We start from the raw sequence: 23,966 nt of genomic DNA on the forward strand, positions 1-23,966 counted from the left end.
AATATATTTAATTATATCCGATTCTGCTGTGTCTTTATGTACGTTTGTTATAAATAAGAGTATCTTTCTATCGGCCGCCCTGAATTTTTCGTCTGATTCTACCACAAAATTTCCCATTTTGCCAATAAGGCGGTTTTTGGATTTTTGTGACTTCTTTTGCACCACTGTCCAGCCTTCATTTGGATTATGTACCTTAGCGACCCCTGCATATGATCGAATTTGCGGTGTCGCACCCAGCTGACTATTCGGTTCGCTCGACGTGCCTGATGACTCAGTGCCAACTCGCATAATGCCGCGGTCGGCGCGTGTGACGCAATCGTCGGTCGAATGTTTAGATACAGTGCTTTGAAACTGCACTGAGTTACTACCCTCCGCTTTACTGAAATCAATACTTCTATAATTTGAATTATATTCCCTCGGAGATGTCTCATAGTTAAATTGTTCCAACGGCGTTGTAACGATAGTGTCGTCTAATTGGGACAAACCTATCGGTCCGCTATCAAAGTATCCTCCTCTTTTCATATTTACTTTCATAATCGAAAGTGGCGGCGAAGGTAATTTTCCGCTCAAGCATTCCTTTTTGACATTTTCTAGCTGCTCAACAGTTGCATATGAGGATTTCATGCTTTTGATCTCCGCCTGTGCTAGCATCAAATCCTTGAGCAGTTTGGAGATGTCCAGATGGTCGAAAGTTATAGGTGGTAATTTTTCCAAATGCCTGGCCACAAACACAGTGCATCAGGATCAGTTACCTTAAATACACTTATGATGTCGTGCAAAAGGCGGTTTTCCTTGCCTTTTCCTTTGCGTAAAGTTTTTGTGCGTAGATCCGCTGGTAATGCTTCCAGAAGTAAGCTATTCGCTATCTCAATTTGTTCACGTGAGAAAGCAGACGCACATATTTGCACCAAACTCACTTCATCGGCTATTGAAACTTTATTTTGGATGTAAGCTAAAAGCTCATCCACAACGAGATGACAATTATTACACTTTAACGTACTCATTCTATTCGAAATCGCATACGTCTCACGCTCAATCGGAAACGTCCGACGCGACCCGAATCGCGCGCGCAACTATAAACGTCGCATTATTGAAACTCGCGAATTGGACTTTAAATCTCTAGTGGTCATCAATAGCCATTAGAATATATTTTTAGATAAATACTTTTGGCTTGCTGGATTAGTACATCGTCGTTTCAGTGAGTCGTCGTGAGTAACCATCGAGTCTACACAAGTAATTTCTAAATTTTGTAAATAATTTTTATTATAGCAACTGTAATTGGCTAATTAGTTTTAAGGATTTTGTATAAATATCGTGTATCTGAATTAAAATATATATTCCTCCAAACGCTCAGTCTCTAAATATACATTATGTTTGGTATTACAAATCATAATATACTAGCGGATCCGACACACGTTGTGCTGTACACACGTCTTAAATTTAAAAAATCGGTCCAGCCGTTAGGTGGAGTTCACTACCATACACATGTCATGGGCAGGAAAATTATATATGGACTGAATTGAGAATCTAAACGAATCTCAAATTCACTGGAACACACACAAAATCATCAAAATCGGTCCAGCCGTTGTGGAGGTAGTTGAATTGTGAATCTAAACCAACCTGAAGACACAGAAAAATTCACTAACTTTGGCCCAGCTGTTAAAGAGGAGTTCTCTGTCAACACACGTATAGAAGAATTATATATATAAAGATAATATAATACTCATGAGAAAATATGAAAAAACTTAAAAATTAAATTAATCATCACATCATTACCTTGTAGCTTTCACTCCTTAAGTTCAGCAGACATAAAACTTGAACACCAGACACGAACATTATGTTTTAGCAATTGAAATTTAACAATTTAGCAAAATGATTAAAAACGTTACATTGGTTTTGTTAATAAGTATACACAATTTTGATAATTTAAGCGGTCAATTACCTGAAATACACTCCATCCTTTTGAAGTTTGGATATGCTGTTACTTGGATAGTTTTTCACTTAACACTTTGTATTGATTTCCAAGTGCGGTAGATAAATTAGACGTGGAGACAGAGTTTTGCTTCAGAAAATTTTTGAGCGTGATTGTTTATTGGTCAATGCCAAAATTTGTCAAAGGTTAATCTTTTGGAGGCGTTGTAACTTGTAGTGCAGTGAAGTTTTAAGTGAAATTTACATGCAGATTTCAGTCACCGGTGTAGGTACGGTTAGGTGTTAATTGTCAATTCTGTCTGCTTTGTTCGGTTACTTCCGTGATCCGTCAGTTACTAGTATATTCCAGTATCTAGATAATACAAAGGTACTCTGTGTTGAACGTAGTGTTTAAATTCTCATTTCTCTGCAAAGAGTATAATAATATATAGGGAAAAGAGAGCCCTCTCTACGCATTATGAGCTGTCTATTTGACGACTAGCGCCATCTGGAAATTGGCCCCGAAAATAACTATATTTATATATCTCGAAATTATAAAATTAATTTTTAATGTTGTGACGCAATTAAATAACTAATTCTACTTTTTAATGTAGGTATTGCAATGTTTTACCATGTTGAAATTGCGCGTAGAGTTAGATATTTAATTTTGCTACAACATAGAACATAAAGGATAGGATTGAGTAGTGTTGGTATGACTAATTGAGGTAATTGGGAGGGAGAAATAAAAAGCAATGTTTGCATATTATTTTTTATTTTTATAATATTTATGTTTATCATAATATTGTTGGGCAGCTGTAAAATATTGTTTCAACTTTTCAATATGTGTGGTGCAATTAAAAGGATAATCTACCATCACATCTGCTATTTGTATAATATTCTTTTTTATATATTTTTTGGGTATATCTGTTTTTAAGATCCCAGTTATTATATTTTGAATGTCATGGAAGCAATTTTCTAATTCTTGATTGGGATAACATAACCATTTTTTATTATTGTATTCTTTTGATTTTATATAATCATTGCTATTTCTATCATTTTTGGGTTTTTTGATGCTTGCAACTGCATACTTAAAAATAATTTAGCTGTTTTCTTAAATTTCATAGCAAAATGTTGAAACACATTGCTGCTGGACAAATCTTCAGCACTTTTTGCCAACCTTGCTTTGAAGGATTGTCCTTTTTTTCGCAAGTGCGATATTTCTGTTTGAAGACGCTTGATCTTTGTGCGCTGTGGAGCCATTAGATCTGTGAAAGAATGTTTCATTTACAAATTGTATAGTAGATTCAGTCTTAAAGTTTATATATATATAAATGAATTGCTGTTCGTTAGTCTTGCTAAAACTCGAGAATGGCTGGATCGATTTGGTTAATTTTATTCTTGAATTTTTTGTGGAAGTCCAGTAAAGGTTGTGATAAGAAGAAGAATTTAATATGTACAGCACCACGTCTGTTGGGTCAGCTAGTAATGAATAAAAATATATTCAAAATTTCATTCCCACACGGACATTAGCTGTTCTCAATCCTATCAGGTACCAATGCAGCCTTCATCAAAAAAGACATTTGGCTAAATAGTCTTATGTCAAGTCATGCATTAATCTGCTGTTATAAAATTACTGTCACATTCATGGTTAATGTTTGTTAAATAAAAACCTTTAGAATTTCTTATTATGTTTAATTTCTTATGTGTGTTGTAATATTACATGAAAGCCCATCATCATCAGGTGTGCTACTCCCTAACTTTGTTGCCTCACATACTACAAAAGAAATGATGGGCCATTACAAAAATCTTGCTGATTTTTGTCCCCAGCTCCAAGACTATGAGGGAACTACTTTGCCCACCCTGACAAAAGATTATAAATTATGCCAAATTTCATACAAATTTATTCAGCTCTTTTTGGATAAAAAAGTATAAAAACAATATTTTTAAAAGAAATCAGAATCTTTCCCATTTGTAAAATTAGTATAATAATATTAATACCTTTTCCAGCTGTTCTTTTAGGCTTGCTAATAACACTATAATTATGTTCCAGCATGAAGTACATTGCTGAAGCAAATTGTTGAGATGCATCTGAAATTGGAAATAATACTTATTTATTTAAATTTTGGGCTAAATTTTGACAGATTTTACACTTAGAGACGATGTTAAATCATATAATAAAATTAATTATTTAATACCCTGAGGGTGGCCGCTCCATGCCATTTCTGTGGTATCATTAAGAATGTCATTTATGTTATAGTAACCTTTACGACACACACATTTATTAATAATTACAATACTCTTTTGGTATAAATTATATCATGATAGGTCAATTTTCATTTAAAAGAATGGGAATGAGTTATCTGCCACTTCTTCTCATCTCAAGCTTTTTCAAAGTTGTGGTAAATGGAAAAATGTATTATTTTTGACATTCATAATATATAATAAAGTGTATAAAATATTGTTATTACCTGAACAGTCTTGCTGTATTATTGTAGGCAGTAAATGTTGTGTGGATGAAGCTTGTCCTAAGATTACTTGACTCTGAACTTGTCCTGAAAATTAATGTGAATATGTAAAGATTATGTTTTATTAGTTTAATGATTTACACTGATAATGAACCAGTTTCAGCTAGAAATGCAACCATTGAATTTTGTAATCACAACTGTGTAAGAAAATCAGGTGTTTCCAGAATGATACAATATACCTTTAAAAAAACCATCAACTCAACAAAGATTCTTAGTGGTGTGACTAAATCTGACAGAATAAGGAATAGAATCGAATATTAACTCAATATGTGTTAAATTAGGGGACTTATCAGGCAGATGAAGCATCGGAACTGCCAATGTGCTTAGCCGTTGATTACGATTTCTGTGTCTGCCAGAAAAGTGTATATCACAAATTCACTTCATCTTATAATATTCAAAATCAGATGTTTCAGGGTTTCTACCAACAAGACTGACCCAAGTTTTAAACTGCTCAGGAAATTTGACAGCATCTGGGAAATGATGCATTGGAATCTCTGAAAATAATAAACACTATTATTAAATAAATTGAGTGACTATTAAAGCCATCAGACAAATTGTGATAACCTATTATTATGACCATTGGGCTACTATTAGATTTTGGACTCATATATTGACTTTTCTCTTGATAAAAACTGTGTCAGAAGCCAGCACAGCTGTCAATTATTATTAAGTGTGTTAAACCATATAAGTCAGGGGGAGTCTGAAGTCTGACATAAGGTGATGTGATGGATTGGAGTTTAATCTTTGGGGCAAGATACAGAAAACCGGTATGTTTATAATAATTTTAACCATGATTGCAAATTCAATCTACGGACCTGTAGTAGAACCAACCTTATATGATTCTTTATTTATCACAAGATTAGTCAATAAACTATACTGTTAAGATTTAAGAGAATAATTTACTTACCACGGAGCGCACAACCGAAAGCACAACGTCTCGGCATTACACCAAAGTTCATAAATTCCACAAACAAAAGTGTCTCTATCACGAAAAGTAGAAATTCACAGAATAAGGAGATTTTTGGAGTGAATTCACAACAGCAAGGCAGAGGAACACAAGGCTCGACTCGACGCACTTACACTTCGATTTCAATACCAAAAATATGCAAAATGAAACACGAGAGCTACATACATAGGTACGCAAACGCTAGAAGTAGCCGCCATTTTATGACAAGTGGGCAGGTTTCAAAGCGAGTGACAGCTGACAAAGCTTTAATTTTGGGGCCAACTAACAGATGGCACTACAGTTTTTTGAAAACTTCACTCTAGGGCGACTGTCCCACCCCTGTTGCTCTGTGTCCGTCAGTGTATGTCGTGAACACGTTCGGGTAGTGCGTGTTTTGGATAAACGATATAATTTTAACTCTAACGAGGTTTTGTTAGGGTTACAATGTTTTTGGACGCTAATTCAGTTTCAGGCGATGATAATAATTAACATTTAAAAAAATGTAAAGCCGCGTTTACCTCTATATCGGTATTTACAGTATCCGGCAAATGGTCCATGAGCGCCATCAATATCGTACTTCGGGATTTTATTGATATTTAAAATATAATATCAAACTTTATGCTTTTAATAAGAGCAGTGTTTAAGATGTTATCAAAAATGGATAATCAAAAATGGAAGAAGAAGTATTCAAGCCGAGGTGGAAAATCGAAATGGCTAGGCGAAAATGGGATTAAAAGACCTCCAGGGTTAAGAGGCAGAGAAATTGGAATGTACTATAAACATCAAAGTGAAACACAACCGAAGGAAAAATTTGTAAGTACTTACATCTCTCTAGTAAGGTATGGCATGCAATAAAAGTCACCTACTTACTACTATTATGTTACTGTTTACTGTACTTTCGAAAATATTTCTTTATATTTTCCAAAACACACAGGTTGCCCGCATTATCTTAATTAATTTAAAAATATTATATTTTGCAATGCAACGGTTTTATAATTCTACTAGCAGTTTCCTCTACTAAGAACTCATATAATTTCTGATTTCCTATGAGATTATTTTCCTGCGGGAAGGGCAATCAAACTTATCAACAAAAGTCCTACCACTAGTAAAAACAGCACTTCATAGTTGATACTTAAAGATGTTGCAATTTACATTTTTTTTTTGGAATAATGAGATGACAGTTCTATTTTTATAATAATCCGTTGGTATCAAGGTCCTAGGGATAAAGACTGTTTACCCTAGGTTGACTCCACTAAAAATGGTGGCTTCAATCACATGCAAGGTCTTGACCTGAAGTCTGGTTCCATTGCACAGTTTTGGAGGGTTTAGATTGTGCATTAACATAATTGGAGCCCGAACTTTGAGGTATAGGATGTGACGTGGTATTCCTGGTGGCTCAAGAGTGTGAAGAAACTCTACAGAATAATGCACAGCATCATCAACCTCCAATACAGTGTCAAAATAATAATAATAATAAGATTCATACTTAATTTTAACTAACTAAAAAATTATTAATACTGTTGGCTGAGTCTTTTCTTGGAGAAAGAATAGCTCTTTCTCTCAGCCATGCAGCACAATTCACTCCAGATTGAACAATATTGGGGTAGATCCTGTCCGTTAAGCTAGTCAGATCTCTCACAACATGGCCAAGATTATTCTGAATGTTTATTTTACATCACTCCTCCAAAATGTTTCCATCACCAATGTCTAGCAACAAATTGGAGAACTCCTCCGCCTTTCAATAATGTTGAAGATGGACACCCTATATTTACTTTTAAGGACAAAATATTAACTTTAGGCCACAGAACTGGTGACTTCACTTCATCTTCATGTCCCCATTGTGAGACAACTATCTGAAGTCACCAGCCAATAGTACCGTAACTCCTCCCATAAGTCCATTTACCAGTAGGAGGCTCCTTTGCCTAGGATGCCGGCTAGATTATGGGTATCATAACGGCGCCTATTTCTGCTGTGAAGCAGTAAAATGTAAACATTACTTTGTTTTGGTTTGGAAATTACTGTGCAAATGAGACTTAACATCTTATCTCTCAAGGTGACGAGTGCAATTGTAGTGGCACTCAAAATTTTTGGACTTTCCAAGAATCCTGAGTGGCACTGCATTATAATGGGCAGGGAGTATCAATTACCATCATCTGATCGTCCTGCTCGTCTCGTCCCATATATTCATTAAAAAAAAAAGTCAATTACAATTCCTTATATCTTGGAGAGTCCTATTTAGAGCTTCAATGCCTTTCTTATGGGCCATAGTACACTCATCCCTAACAATAAATTTGGTTTCATGCAGCACTTGTGCCATGTCCAGGTTAAAGGGTAATTTTAAAGCAGAATCAGCTGTCTTGCCTCCATCAAGCAATCCCTCTTCTAAATGACAAGTAAAATAATAAAATTATTAAATAAAAATATTTTTATTTAATAATTTTATCATCAAAAGGCATAGGTTTTTTTTTAAATATAATGTAACTATTTGCAATCAGTAGCTTATACTATAAGCAGGTGGTATAAGGGGATGAGATCCAGGTGAATTCCCAAGTATTTTACTGGTTCACAGACTGGGTAACTGGAGGACAGTTGCTCCGTCTGAGGGAGAAGGTGATTTGTGATGATTTTGAGGCACTTGCCTTGATCATCCGAGTTTTCATCGAGATACTAATTTTGTCTAGATGGGATTGTAGAGTTTTGGATGCTATGTCAGGATTAGTGTTGCTTGCCAGGATCGCCGTGTCATCAGCAAAGGTTGCTGACATAACACCTTCTGAGGTTGGAAGATCCGCATTATATAAGCAGTAAAGAGATGGGCCTAAGACTGAACCCTGCGGAACATCTGCATTACAGTTGTAGAATTCAGAGTGGGCATCCTCTTCTTTTACTTTTAATTTCGAAGTAGGAGTGTGGGAGTTAACTCTTTATTTTGCAGAGAAGGCTGTTATACCACACCTTATAAAAAGCCTTTGTCTTCCACTGAGTTTTTGATCTTTTCGAAAACTCTGTGGACCTGTTCAATGGTAGAATGGTGTTGGCGGAATGATCTCGTGTTCTGTTAGTGATACAGACAATCTCATGAGCATATTTTTTTCAAAAACCTTTGAGAGAACCGGGAGTAAGCTGATTGGGCGATAAGAAGAAGCTTCATTTGGTTGTTTACCGTTCTTATAGATCATTATTACCTGGGAAACCTTCCAGAGCTCAGGAAAATACTATAAAAAAAGAAATAATAGAAAATAATGTTGTGCATTCAGTAATATGAGAATATAAACATAGATATGGCTGAATACCATGAGTGCAACTTGAACATAGGCTTAGGCAAAATTATAATTCATGTCTAGATATATTACTATTTTTGTCTTCTATATAAATCAAAAATTTTACTTATATTGACTATTAGAAGAATAATTTCATAAAATTATTACAGTAGATACCTACTTAATCTTGATCGGAGATGTTAAAAATTAGAGTCATAGGGTTTTCAACTTATAAACCAAATTAAAGCAAATTTTGTCAAGAAATGTTTGACTGTTAGAATTTAAGATTTGTTCAAACTTATTTTGACTGGTGAAGTAAATAAACATTATTAATTGCTAGTTAAATGATAATATGAAACATTATATATTTTTATTAAACACCTAGTCATTGCATCCCGCTTCACTGGCGATTTTTGAAAAGAAATAAATAAAATTTTATTCATCTCATTACAAATACCATAAAAAAATAAGTAGCCATAAAGCATCTAGGATAAATTTCGCATTGAATGGTGTTAATTTCATGTCGATACAATCAGTGTTTTAGGAGTGCTTGAGCCTCAAACAAAGACCATTTTCTGTATATATATAGAAATGTACATTGTCAACATTCTTAAAGTTGTAATTTTATTTTTCTCCAAGCTATAGAGTAGTTTTTTTCATATTTTGGTAAAATCAATTTCCTGGTGGTTTGTAGCTTTTTTATCGAGGTTTGACTTCAAGAGGACTTGCTACTGGACTTGATTGTTGACAATATTTATGATGGAAAACCTACAAGGAGACCCAGTCTCTTGGTCTCCCCTTTGCTTGTTTTTTTTTTATGGTAACGAGCATCAACAAAATGAGAGTCATCTGATGCTAAGTGATCACAACCCCACACATTTTCTTGCTTTCACACCAGAGAAATCACAAGAGTGTTGCCGGCCCTAAAAAAAGGGTATGCACTTTTTTGCAGGTACCCATGTCCTATCGTCCTGGAAACACCAGAAACAAAAAACCTCACAGCTTGGTTGTACGTGAAAGAAAGTTCCTTGAAAACCGCACTGTATAGGAACACAACACATCCAGATGGTGGGGATGATATCATAATTTGTGGCGTGTTGTGTGAATGTTGAATTCAGCGGCAGGAATCAGGTCAAACTGCTCCTTGGATGCGGTGGAAGACACACAATGAATATGTTTATTTTATTATTTAGTTTTGACCTTTTTATAATATTGATATTATTTCTAGATTAACCTTAAAATACCACAATGTGTTCTGAACACTGTGGATGAAAATATAATTGCTATTGAAAAGATAGCTGTGAAAGAAAATATTTCTATACCAGATTTAAGAATGGATTTTAATTCTAAAAGCTCACAAAATAATCATCCCACTATCAAGATTGAAGGTGGTGAAGATAATGCTGAATCATCTAAAGTAACAAGGACATCTTCAAATGATCTCAATAATGACGCAAGTAAGAGTATGACTGATGATCAAAGCAGCAAATTGAGTTTTAATAATATTAACGCTTATGCTATTAAAGAGGAGATTGAAAAACTTGAACATAATTTAAATACCGTTAAACCAGAGAGTGTGGTTGAGTTAGATGATTCCGATAAAGATAGATTCCTTGATTTAAGAGAACAGAACCATTTCAAATATGGCTACATGGATATAATAACCGGTAGCTTTGAAGAAAAGTTAAAGGAATGTATCAATCAAAGAATATTAGTAGGTAACACGGGCCCTGATATTGTAAAGATGAATGCCACGTATCAAATGGAATATGATGTTATGAAACATCAAAAGTCATATAAAAGCATGTTAGAGCTTCGGGAAATGCTGCCAACCTATAAGGAGAGGGAGCGAATATTAAATATGATCAAAACAAATCAAGTTATTGTTTTAAGTGGTGAGACAGGTTGTGGAAAATCAACACAGGTAAAGTCATTTCCTGATTTGTGTTGCCAAATTCATCCTCTTTTGCTGTCTTGTATATTTTTAATACAATTTTTTTATGATAATAAGGCACGAGACAAGCAGTGCGTTCAGCTGATGGTAATTGATACGCCTTCACCTTGAGATATAAGATATTAAGTCTCATTTGCCCAGTAATTTCACTAGCTACCGCGCCCCTCAGACCGAAACACAGTAATGTTTACACATTACTGCTCACGGCAGAAATAGGCGCAGTTGTGGTACCCATAATCTAGCCGGCTTCCTGTGCAAAGGAGGTGTTATATTATTTAAATATTAATATATTGTATTTGTTAGATGTGATTACTAATTACGACAGTAATCACAACCATCATGTTCATGAAGCACCATACACAAACAATGTATTCAAGCTCTATGGTAAAGCGTATGATGAGACGCAGGTGACGCTGCATACCACAGTACAGTTTTTTGCTGGGCAGGGCAGAAGAGGCAGACATAGGCCACGAGCGTATGCTGCGACAGCAAGAACACTTGCGTCGTAAAAGAATAATCCTATTCTAGTTGAATCTAGTTTCTTTGTAAGCTAAGGCCGTCGCAAGAAGTCCCTTGTAGGTTTCTTTATTGAACATATATAATATTATGAAAGACGTTTTAGTTCGTGGCAATAATTAACTCTTTAAATATCTTTTTTGAATAGTCTGGATGGTTAGAATCATACTCATACGCTTAGCCTTAGTACGTATAATGGACAATGGCCAAAGATCGCCATGACGATCGGTCCTGCGCTGCCCTCATCCAACTTACTGCGGCAATCTTAACCAGATCGTCGGTCCATCTTTTGGGGGGTCAACCAACACTACGTCTTCCGGTATGTTTATACATGGGGCACACTAACCCCCTTATTCAGAATGGTCCGCTAACTAAACAGCCGCTAAGGAGTGTTTTTTTTTTCTCATTCTGACTTAGGTCAATAGAAGAAGACAGAGTGAGAATTAGCAATGCTTTAAGTTAGCAGACTATTATGAATAAGGGGGTAAAAGTTTTGCACTTCTAGCTAATCGAAACTATCAGAATTTCGAATGTTATATTTTATGAAACGTTGCAAGAAGACGGTGAGAATTAGCAATGCTTTAAGTTAGCAGACTATTATGAATAAGGGGTAAAAGATTTGCACTTCTAGCTAATCGAAACTATCAGAATTTCGAATATTATATTTTTTGAAACGTTGCAACCTTCTTAGTAATAAAAAAAAACAATTGGCGGGAAATCATTTGTCAATTGTATTTTTATCACACATTAAGGTTCTACGTACGCAACGAAATTGGAAGTCGAAAAGATTTTAGAGCTATAGTTTTTTATGATTTTAAAAGTTCTCTCCTTCCCCAACACTGTGCCGCTCGTCTTCAAAATGCTTTTGGGAGAGAAGCACCTTGCTTGAGCACTGTGAGGCGATGGTTTGCTGAATTTGAGAGAGGTCGGGTTTCTTTACATGACGAATTTCGTGAAGGGCGGCATTCAACTGTCGTCAAACTGTTAGTGTGACCTACCGATATAACAAAATCTGCTGTGCCCTGTGCTGCTTCGCCTGTATATGATACAATATATGATAATTAATTTTATACAATTTATTCTTTATTACTTTTTATGTAATATTTAATATTATTCAAACACGATTCATTTAATTGATGCAGCACCTTACAAACTAATTTGTTATGTATACAGCCATTATTGTAAAATACTCTATTTGATAGAAAATATCTACTCAGTTGAGTTTCTTGTATGTTCTCAGTAATTTAAAAGAAATATTTGTAGTGATGATTTTAAAATCACTTACTTTAAGTCTAATTGAATAAAGTTTATTTTAAATTTGACTTCATTGTAAATGATAGTCGATTAATTTTTAATGTTAGTTATGTATCCATTGATGTCTATCAGCAATTTACTAACTCATAGTCTTTTTCTTCGTATCGAGTCGACGGTCACCTCAAATACGGGCAGCCCAAAAAGCCGCAACCGTGATAGCTCGGTCGGTAGCCTCGTGTAGCTCCTCGTTACAGCTCAGCAAGTAAAGTTGCTTTGTCTGAGGAGAAGCCCTCGATGTTAATAGGCAAGGCGGGCTCTAATAAGGGCCGTTTACAGCGAGCTTGGTTCTTAGAGGTGGCCATCGTGGTGAAAAGATTAGTCAGATTTTGTTTGTGTAGTGCTGCTTCCAGGGATGCCGGGTGCTTGTGATCGGTATAAAACTAAGCACCACGCGGGGAGGCTCTTTTCATGTCCCCATAGTTTGATACCCAACTCGTTAGTTTCAAAGCTTAATTTTGGGACCAGGATTTTTATAATATTAACATCAATGACATAATTTATCCTAATTACAATAGAGCTTAGATATGTACGAAATGAAACATTAATGCTTGTGTTACAAATATTAAAACTATAGTCTACTGAACTTTAAATTCCATAGACATTGTTTCTCTCTAATCTACCTCCTGACAACTTAACCTAGTCTTTGCTCAGTAAGTTGTCATTCGATTACTAACGTGTTTAATGCAAACGATCAGCAAGCCAGTTGATCTTCAACAGTTGACCAGCGGTGTCGCCTTAAAATACATATCAGTTCTTTGTTCCAAGTATTAAGTGAAGTCATTATAATAATTATATTCTAATAAAGTGCTTATTGCGAAGAAAGCGTTTTAATAGACGACCTAAAACTAGATTGGACTAGTGTTTTCAATTCAAAATATAAAGCTAGTTTTTTTTTAAATGTCTGTATTTTGCATTCATTTTCAGATACCACAGATTATATTAGACGATGCTTTATGTAATGGCAAAGGAGCTAATTTAAAAATCCTTGTAACTCAACCAAGACGAATTGCTGCCTCATCATTAGCAATGAGGGTTGCAAAAGAGAGGGCTGAAAATGTTGGTAAATCTGTTGGATATAGTGTGAGACTAGAACGGTATGTATATTTTATTTTAGTATTTATTTAATCTTTCATCATCATTAGCGGGAAGACGTCCACTGCTGGACAAAGGACTCCCCCGAAGATCTCTCCGCGACGATCGGTCCTGCGCTGCCCTCATCCAACGTATTCCGGCAATCTTGACCAGATCGTAGGTCCATCTTGTGGGGGGCTTACCAACACTGCGTGTTCCGGTACATGGTCGCCATTCGAGGACTTTTCTCCCCCACTGGCCATCTGTCCCTATGTGCCCTGCCCTCTGCCACTTCAGTTCGCAGTCGGTTCAAAATTTGGTCGATCTAGCAGAGAAACTCCGAGCATAGCCCTCTCCATTGCCTGGAGCGACCATGAGTTAATTATTATTGTATTTGAAATCTCAATATCTGCAAATTTATTTATTTACGAGGCATTTCAACATAATCCATATTAAGACTTATTAAAAAATAAGTCATTAATTAAGTAAAATTAAATCATTAATTAATTTCTATCTTTACTATTAAATATCAAAGTATATTTCAATGTCGACATTCTATTCTTGCCCTGTACTTTTCCCGGGGCGTAAAAAGAATAGGGGAGTCCCAGGCCCATGGGTGTCGTAAGAGGCGACTAAGGGCTTTTTAGAAGTGGGAGAATCACGCTGCCGTCTTTTGACGTCAGCACAATCGGGCCAGACTCGTCCGGGTTAATTACCACACTCGCACAGAATACCGGCGTGAAGTAGCGGCCTAGTGCCGCTATGTTTCGCATAGGTTAGTGTCGAGGACTGGTGGCGATCGGTGGCAGGCAGATCACAGCCCTGGTTCGATGCGTCAGTTAAAGCAGCATCTGACTGCAAAAAACAGGCGTATCGAGCTTGGGTTGCGGCGCTGGGCACAAAGGATCCAAACTGCATAGTTCTTAAGAGGAAATACAACCGTGCCTCCAGATTTTTTAAGCGGCAAATCGCCCGTGCAAAATCAAAACACGTCGTCAAAATCGGCGAGCAGCTTTCCAGTTACCCGACCGGAACACGCAAGTTCTAGTCGTTGTCGAAAGCTGCTCTTGGTAACTTCAGCCAGCCGTCCATGCCGCCGTTGCACATGAGGAATGACACCCTGGCCCATACGGCAGAAGAGAAAGCCGATCTCTTGTGCACTCTTTTTCGCCTCCAACTCGACTCTTGACGACAACGGAAAAACACCGCCGACCATCCCGCGGTGTCAGAGCTCTATGCCTGAAGTACAGTTCAGACAGAAAACTGTTAGGCGAGCTCTGTTTTCGTTGGACGTCAGGAAGTCGAGCGGGCCGGATGGCATTTCTCCAATCGTGCTTAGAACGTGTGCCCCTGAGTTGACGCCGGCGCTAACGCGTTTATTCCGGCACTCTTATTCTAAAGGCGTAGTCCCTGACTCATGGAAGTCAGCCCTTGTCCATCCGATCCAAAAAAAAGGAGACAGTTCGGATCCGGCAAACTACAGGCCTATTGCTATTACCTCCCTGCTCTCCAAAATTATGGAGAGCATAATTAGCCGTCAGCTCTTGGTATACCTAGAGGGTCACCAGTTGATCAACGACCGACAATACGGGTTTCGCCGTGGTCGGTCGGCAGGTGATCTTCTGGTATACCTGACACATAGATGGGCTGCGGCTATTGAAAGCAAGGGGGAAGGCCTGGCAGTAAGCCTGGATATGGCGAAGGCCTTTGATCGTGTATGGCACAAGGCGCTCCTCTCCAAACTTCCATCACTTGGGCTTCCCGAGAGCTTGTGCAAGTGGACCTCCAGCTTCCTCACTGGGTGTAGCATACAGGTCGTTGTCGACGGATATTGCTCGAACCCGAAGCCCGTGAATGCTGGAGTGCCCCAAGGCTGTGTGCTGTCTCCCACGCTGTTTCTTCTGCAAATCAATGATATGTTGGACACCTCCAACATTCATTGCTATGCAGACGACAGCACTGGTGATGCCATATACACGGGCCATGCAGGTTTCTCTCGGGAAATCGTCGACCAGTGCCGGGAGAAACTTGTGTCTTCTATCGAGTGTCCTCTCTTGAGAAGTTCGCGGAATGGGGAAAATTGAACCTTGTCCAATTTAACCCCCAGAAGACTCAAGTTTGCGCGTTTACCACTAAAAAAACCCCATTTGTTGTATCACCGCTCTTCGACAACACTTCCCTCAAAGCCTCGCCTAGTATCGGAATACTGCGTCTCGAAATCTCGAGCGATTGCCAATTTCGTGGTCATCTGGAAGGCAAAGCCAAATTGGCTTCAAAGAAACTGGGCGTCATTAATAGAGCACGGCAATACTTCAAGCCGGCCCACATTCTAGCGCTCTACAAAGCGCAGGTCCGGCCACACATGAAGTATTGCTGTCATCTCTGGTCTGGCGCACCCCAGTATCAGCTTGATCCATTTGACTGCGTGCAACGCAGAGCAGCTCGAATTGTCGGGGACCCAGTGCTCTGTGAACGGCTGGATCACTTGGCGTTGCGTAGAGACGTCGCTTCATTGTGTGTCTTCTACCGCATTTATCACGGGGAGTGTTCCGAAGAGCTGTTTAACCTGATTCCTGCCGCCGAATTCCACCTTCGCACGACACGCCACAAGTTAGGATATCATCCTCACCATCTGGATGTGTGGCGGTCCTCCACAGTGCGGTTTTCAAGGAGCTTTCTTCCACGTACTACAAAGCTGTGGAATGAGCTTCCTTGTGCGGTGTTTCAGGGACGATACGACATGGGTACCTTCAAAAAAAGCGCGTACACCTTCCTTAAAGGCCGGCAACGGTCCTGTGATTCCTCTGGTGTTGCAAGAGATTGTGGGTGGCGGTGATCACTTAACAACAGGTGACCCGTACGCTCGTTTGTCCTCCTATTCCATAAAAAAAAATCTAATCGATCTTTGCCGCCAAAAGTTGTGACGTGCAGTTAAAACAGTGATCGAATGCTTCACTCTAAAACTTAACTTAAAAGTTATTTATTTATATTTATACAAAAAATTAACTAAACCTACTTAACTTAATTAACATCGAAGAAGTTGAGCTTTAATGAGAAGTGGCGCTTATTTCTGCCGTGAAGCAATAATGTGTAAACATTACTGTGTTTCGGTCCGAAGGGCGCCGTAGCTAGTGAAATTACTGGGCAAACGAGACTTAACATCTTATGTCTCAAGGTGACGAGCGCAATTGTAGTGCCGCTCAGATTTTTTGGGTTTTTCAAGAATCCTGAGTGGCACTGCATTGTAATGGGTAGGGCGTATCAATTACCATAAGCAGAACGTCCTGCTCTTCCCGTCTCTTATATTCATAAAAAAACGACACTCTTTGAAATTAATATATGCAGCAAAAGTGACAGAAGTAAGATATTCAAACATTTTAACTTAAATGAAAAAAAAGCATAAAAATATTTTTTCCGCGACGATACATGAAAAGCGCGTACACCTAAATTAAGGCGACACTAAATGCCAGCGACCTTGAGTGATATGAGTTCACGGCTTCCGGCCCACCATCTATGTAACAAAGCCCATATTTTCAAATTTCTTGCGTGGAAAACAGTTTATATGCTTACAATCCTCGTTATTGATTACTAATCTGAATAAATATACCTACACAAAAAAGTAAAGCTATAAGAATAACTTTTCTGAGAGTTGTACTAAAAAAATGCGTCATGCCATGCCAAAAAACTTGTTTAACTGCAAGGAAAAGTGGTAGTTCAAAAAGGCTCTGGAGTGAAAACTATAACCAACAGCAAGCATTACAAACCTACAAATAAGACTTAAGGATATGTGTAACAGGATTAAGTAGTGTTCATAGCTCGAAATGCTATATTTTCACCAAAAAACTTGTCTAAAAACACCTTGTTTGCATGTTTTCTGCTTACTCTTCGCCTTAAAGGTCGGCAACGCTCTTGTGATTCGTCTGGTGTTGCAAGATAATGTGGGTGGCGGTAACGTAACACTTAACACCAGGTGACCTGCACCGTTTGTCCTCCTTTTCCATAAAAAAACCTCCAGTTACAGATAATATACATTTAAGAGTACAGAGTACTCTACTCTTTCTTGTATAGGAACTGTAGATGATGTTAATTCTATCTTTTAATATGAATTATGTCGAAATTCTTATATAAATGAAGTAATAATATGTATCTATCTATCTATATATATAAAAATGAATTGCTGTTCGTAAGTCTCGCTAAAACTCGAGAACGACTGGACCGATTTGTCTAATTTTGTCCTTGAATTATTTGTGGAAGTCCAGAGAAGGTTTAATAGGTGAATAAATAGGAAAATGCTGCTAAATTAAATAAAAACAACAAATTTGTTTTTCCTTTGATGTGTCCATACATAATTTCTATGAGAGAATTTATTGACGCACGGTTTGACAGTTCTACTGTGAAACAATTTCATTACGACAGCAGGATGCATATTTTACGAAGTAATTTTTGATGTTATGATATATTATTGACAAATTCATATAAAGACATTATTTTATTTATTATATACAGAACGTCTGTCGGGTCAGCTAGTTTATATTAAAAATATAGGGTACAAATATAGCCAGTCACTGCAAGCACCCTCGCTGACACGCCTGTTCACGAACATCAAACATGGTGGCCTTTTTTTTCCTATATTGCCATATTTTAGTGAACATGAACCCAGTACGCTATCTCTTATTTTAAATGATATAATTGCAGTGTAGAGCCCAGGCAACGCGGAAGCATTATCTTTTGTACCACTGGAGTATTACTGGCTGAGCTAGAAGTAAACCAAGGCCTCACTTCATTCAGCCACATTATATTGGACGAAGTCCATGAACGAGATACTCATGTTGACTTAGCAATGTGTATGCTTAAAAAGGTATTATTATTATTTCAACAGATTTTTGTTCTCGACTTTAGGTCGGTAATGAACCTAAGTACGGGCATATGCCAAGTAACTTGGTTCAAGTGTTTCGCTTATGAAGATGTGGTGTTAATGAATGATTATTGGTGTGATTTTCGTCTTGGATTGTCAAAGAAGTTGGCTTCATAAAACGGCGGACTATAGAGCAAGTATCTATAATTATTGATTTTTATAAGGGAATATATGTATTTTCGTGAAGATCCAAAAGTTTGAGAGCAGATTTCAAAGATTTTGGTATTACACCTGTTGACGAATTTATTATTATTTTTATTATTCTCTTTATTACAATTTAATCTTGTTTTCCACATTTATATATATAACATATTTATAAAAAACAATATTACAAATATAAATAAAAAAAATAGAGTTCCGCCGGCCGCGGCGTTGGTTCACGACAATTCCGCCGGTGGTTAGGGCGACAGACTGAGGAACTTCCGCACGATGCGTGCCGTTCCCAAAACAGCTGCTTTCTGTAACTGACCCTTTATCCAGTTATTAAGTGAGGGCCTCTTGAGATGGTGGTCGAGGCTCTTTGCTATAAGACCGTTAACGGAAACGACTATTGGGACAATTATTGTTGAATCAACATCCATCAATCAATAACAATTGTTATTATTATTATGTAACACCAAATTAATTAATCTTTATTATTTTTTATGAAATGATTCGTATATTGGATGCAGCACATTACAAACTAATTTGTTTTATATATTACAGCCATTGTAAAACACTTTATTGATTGAAAAGAGTGGCCGTTGAGGTTCTTGTATGCTCTTCTCACGAGTTCAATTTTTTCCGAACATATGGTAGATTCAGTAATTTAAAAGAAATATTTATTGTGTCGTTTCAAAAGCGCTTAGGTTAAGACTGATTGAATAACATTAATTTGTCTTTAAATTAATATAATTCCGTTAAATGTTTGAATTATACTATCAAAACACCTAAATGTGGAATAAATCATTGTTCTCTTTTGTATTTTGAGGAAAAGTTATCAAGGCCTTAAAAGCCGTTGCAAGATTCACAATTTATTAAAAGTTTTAAAGAATCTACAAAGCAAATATTTAAATCAGCAGATTGGGATACAAGGCATTCCTTTTTCCTGATGACTCCGGTTACCCTGCACTTATTCTGTTGACCATGGTTTGGTATGAAATTACTACTACTCTTTGACCGACATTACGGCATGCGTCATAGGTGATCTTCTGGTATATTTAACACACACAGGGGCGGTGGTCGTCGAAAGGATGGGAAAAAGAGAATCTTTTTATTTAATTGTTTAATTCAGGAAACAAATAATTCAAACATACCTATCAGTTCCATTAATTATTTAGAACTAAAGTAAACATATTAATAGACATACCAGTAAACATAAAAAACAGCGACAAACCAGCAAATTTGACAATAATTAAAAATAAACTATAAACTAAGGAATATAATATTGTTTAATTAGTTATATAATTATTAAAAATGTACATTTTCCTATAAAATTATTTTAAGACAGTCAAAAGAGTAATACTAATAGGTATTGAAAGATGACACTAGTCTGGTTGGAGCAAGTGTTTTGCAATATTGTGTTTATATTAATAAATTAATCTTGTTAAAAATGATAATCCCATTTTGGCTGCCAGATCATATTTTTATGTATTATTTAACTTTTTAAGAGCTTTGGCTTATGTGTAAATAAGTACTGTACACGCCGCTACTCTCGGAACTTCCGAGAGTTTTGCAAGTTGATGACTATGTTTCTTACTAGCTGCAGTATAAAATAAGTTATTACTGGGATTCTGCTCAGAATGATGGAGTTCCCCAAGATCCTATTAAGATATTTTGTACTTTATTTAATGGAGGAAGAGTAAGTGGTCACTGCCGTCCTCACTATCTTACAACATCAGAGTTACTGGCCTATATGGGCACTGACCATGTACGGCTTTTGGGATATCGGCGAGAGTTAGAAGAATCATAATTAGTAATTTTATGGAGACGTCTCTTATAAAGTTCGCGGCGTAAAAAAACCTGGTTTATTATCAATATTAACCTTTATCCATACTATTTTTAGTATTCATGCAACACAAAAGAACCACTAACTGGTAGCATTGTTTTTGCTAGTACAGAAGTAAATCACCTTTTATGACTATGACGCAGCCGTAACTACAGGACACAACTATGAAATTATAAAAGCCAATTATATTATTATTTTTCTTTCATATCAGATTTTAGAAGTACGCAAGGACTTAAAGCTCATTCTCATGAGTGCCACACTAGATGCAGATGTTTTATCAACGTATTTCGATGATTGCCCAGTGGTTAAAGTTGAAGGGCTAGCTTACCCTGTGAGAGATGTTTATTTGGAAGATATCCTTGAATTAACACGTTATCAGCTTAAAGAACCGTTTAAGAAAATAAAAGAACCGAATCCGCGGAAATGGCGCGGTAAGGGGCAGGACACAGAGAAAGAAAGCGATAAGCAATATCAAACTGAAATTGGTAAGTCAATAGACAAAATTTCGGTTGATTTTTCCCTTTGTTTTGGGGCGAATAGAACTCAATAGTAATCAGGGTTCTATTCTGTGGTGCTATTCTCGTAATTTCAAGATTTTTAAAGTTAAGTTCCGATCTATATCCATTTTTTGCTCTAGATTGGTATTTTCCTATAATTTCCCTAGAACGTTTATTGAACTATGAATGTATTGGAGCCGCGTGGCACTATTGGACTTGAACGACAAGCTCCTTCGAAATTTGTAATATCGTTCTAACAAAATTGTACTACTATTAAAAGGGTTATCTATCTGTGCTCTGTTATATTATGTTTTAAATTGTCAACTTACCAAACGTCAATATTTTGCAAAATGCATATCTCTAAACAATGGACGATCGCATCTTATTAGTTATTACAAGCGTACGATCGTAATATTTCCCTGAATCGGAACGTAACTTTATCACAATCGGACATGAACCGACATTTTGTGTTTCAAAAAATGCAAATTTAATGTGACATAAGATCGCTTCGATCCTATTCTCGTTTTGTCACGAGAATAGGATCTGCAGTAGAACGCACCAGATATTATCTGTTTTATAACAATAATAATAATCTTTATTAGCAACATAATTACACTGCAGGACGTATTAGGTCGAAATTTATATCATTAAAAAAGGAACATTTAACAAAATAAGTAATTTCAACATAATGTCTAACAATAATAAAGCATAATTAATACAGACCTAGTGGAATTTAAAAAGGAATATGAAAAGAATAACATTAAGGAGCAGTGCAATCACTTAACTGTTGCCAATCGGAGGCCCACTCAGTATACGTCGAGTTTTCAATGCAAAACAATTTAATATCAAACTATTTTCTTCTTACCATGACTGTTTTTTATTTTCCTAATCCATCAGACTTAAATATTAAATAAGAAAAATAAATTATACCTACTCTGCTTATTGTATTATTTTATAGAATCGGACCAGGCCAAGGGCGCCTATAGCGCCACAATTGTTGCCGGTTGCCAAAAAAAAATCGTAATACCATTTTGTGTATAGAGTCCTTACTCCAACCTTTTACAATAGAGTTGGAGATCACTGCATCCATCATTATCCTCTCGTAGGCACCTGTGTCGTACGTATTATAGCTGGAAACACTACTACTAAATCGTTTCATAGCTTCTTATAAATGGCTGAAAAGTTAAAACATTTTTAAGCGACTTCAAAAAAGGAGGAGGTTCTGAATTCGTCGGTAGGTTTTTGTTTTATGTTTGTTACCTCAAAACTTTGGACTGGGTGAACCGATTGTGATAATTATTTTTTTTATTTGAAAGCTGATGCTTCCCGTGTGGTCCCATTGCAATTGACATTGGTACATAAAAGTCTTTATTTTGCTATAAGTATGTGAGTGAAAAATTTCCGATTATTGTTATTTTTGGAGTCGGTGTCAGCCAAGGTAGGTGTGTTACTATATATATATGTACATATATAGTTGAGATGTGCTTGAGTCGCACACGCGATTTGAGGAGGTGAGAGCGGGGCCGCGGCGGAAGGACACCGATTCCAAATATAACAATAATGTATAGTTACTAGTATATAGATTAATTAATTAGATTGTATAAAAATACGCAATTATTTTCATACTTTTTAGTCCATATTATATCTATTGTTTTGAAAGAGTGTTTTTGAAGTAGTTTGTTTTTTTTTTCCTTTTTTTACTGACGAGACGAACAGGACGTTCAGCTGATCGTGTTTCATACGCCCTACCCATTACAATGCAGTGCCGCTTAGGATTCTTGACAAACCCAAAAAATTCTGAGCAGCACTACAATTGCGCTTGTCACCTTAAGACATAAAATGTTAAGTCTCAAGTGCCCAGTAATTTCATTAGCTACGGCGCCCTTCGGACCGAAACACAATAATGTTTAGGTACACATTACTGCATCACGGTGGAATAAAGCGCCGTCGTGGTACCCATAATCTAGCCAGCATCGTGTGCAAAAGAGCCTCCCTCTGGTGAATCTATAATTAATTTAATTTTCAGTCTACATTGCAAATCGCCTTCAAAAAAACTCTGAAACACGCAAGTGTACCTATGTCATTATTTCATTTCAGTACATTTTTCTAATTGACATAAATTTTTTGTAGGACCATGGCTTGAGTCCATTAAGAAAAAAATCCCCACACACGTATACAATACTCTCAATGACCCGAGGATCGAAGATATTCAAATAGGATTAATAGTTGAACTTTTAATTTACATTTGCAAAGGAGAACCGGGGGCCATTCTTGTATTTTTACCAGGCATTAGTGAAATAAGTAAGCTTATACAGCAAATGGAAGAGAGCAATCATTTCCCTAGCAGTTTATATCAAATATATCCACTCCATTCAAAATTACCGACGTTGGAGCAACATAAGATCTTTGAACGACCACCGAAAAATATCAGGAAAATAATAATAGGAACAAACATTGCGGAGACTTCAATAACAATTGATGACATTGTTTATGTTGTTGATTGTGGAAAGATTAAAATGAGTGGTTTAAATGTTAAAGAGAACATAATTACTTTGAATAATGAATGGGTGTCAAAAGCTAATTTACACCAGAGGTGAGTAAACGCATTTTATTTTAAACCTGTAAGTTGTATCTAGGGTTCAATATCAAAGGCATAATTTTTTTATTATATTAATAGATTTATAAAAACACTGTTGTAGAGTCATTTAAATTTTTTATACTACCACATTGGTGGTTCACGAATTGTCGTGAACCGGTATTTTAATATGCGAAGCGAGTTACTGAACCCTGGTTACCCCTCCAACATATACTCGTTATATAACTCGTTATAACCAAAATATTATGTTTATTGCTTTTCAAAATACTCTCCTTTACATTTTAACCATTTTTTCATGCGATCGAACCATTTTTTAAAACAGGAGGACCACAGATCTGAAGGCATGTTTTCTACGTGCTGATTGAACGTTATCACTGCCTCTTCGGAATTGGTAAAAGTGAAACCTTTCATCAGATTTTTGATTTTGGGGAAAATACAGAAATGCTAGGTCGGGGCTATGTGCAGGATGGGTGA

General features: G+C 36.6%; 1 protein-coding gene across 1 annotated transcript in view; it reads left to right on the forward strand.

The window, feature by feature from the left end:
* The first annotated feature begins 5,751 nt into the window (after positions 1-5,751).
* LOC126977447 (ATP-dependent DNA/RNA helicase DHX36-like) overlaps positions 5,752-23,966 on the forward strand; it is a 34,619-nt gene continuing 16,404 nt past the window's right edge. Inside the window, exons 1-6 of the mRNA XM_050826241.1 lie at positions 5,752-6,195; positions 9,871-10,566; positions 13,351-13,520; positions 18,193-18,355; positions 20,611-20,884; positions 23,027-23,489. Of these exons, the coding sequence (XP_050682198.1) occupies positions 6,001-6,195; positions 9,871-10,566; positions 13,351-13,520; positions 18,193-18,355; positions 20,611-20,884; positions 23,027-23,489 (1,961 nt within the window). The 5' untranslated portion in view covers positions 5,752-6,000. The remainder of the gene's footprint in view (positions 6,196-9,870; positions 10,567-13,350; positions 13,521-18,192; positions 18,356-20,610; positions 20,885-23,026; positions 23,490-23,966) is intronic.

Source organism: Leptidea sinapis, chromosome 45 (genome assembly GCF_905404315.1).
Source record: "Leptidea sinapis chromosome 45, ilLepSina1.1, whole genome shotgun sequence".
Taxonomy (NCBI): domain Eukaryota; kingdom Metazoa; phylum Arthropoda; class Insecta; order Lepidoptera; family Pieridae; genus Leptidea; species Leptidea sinapis.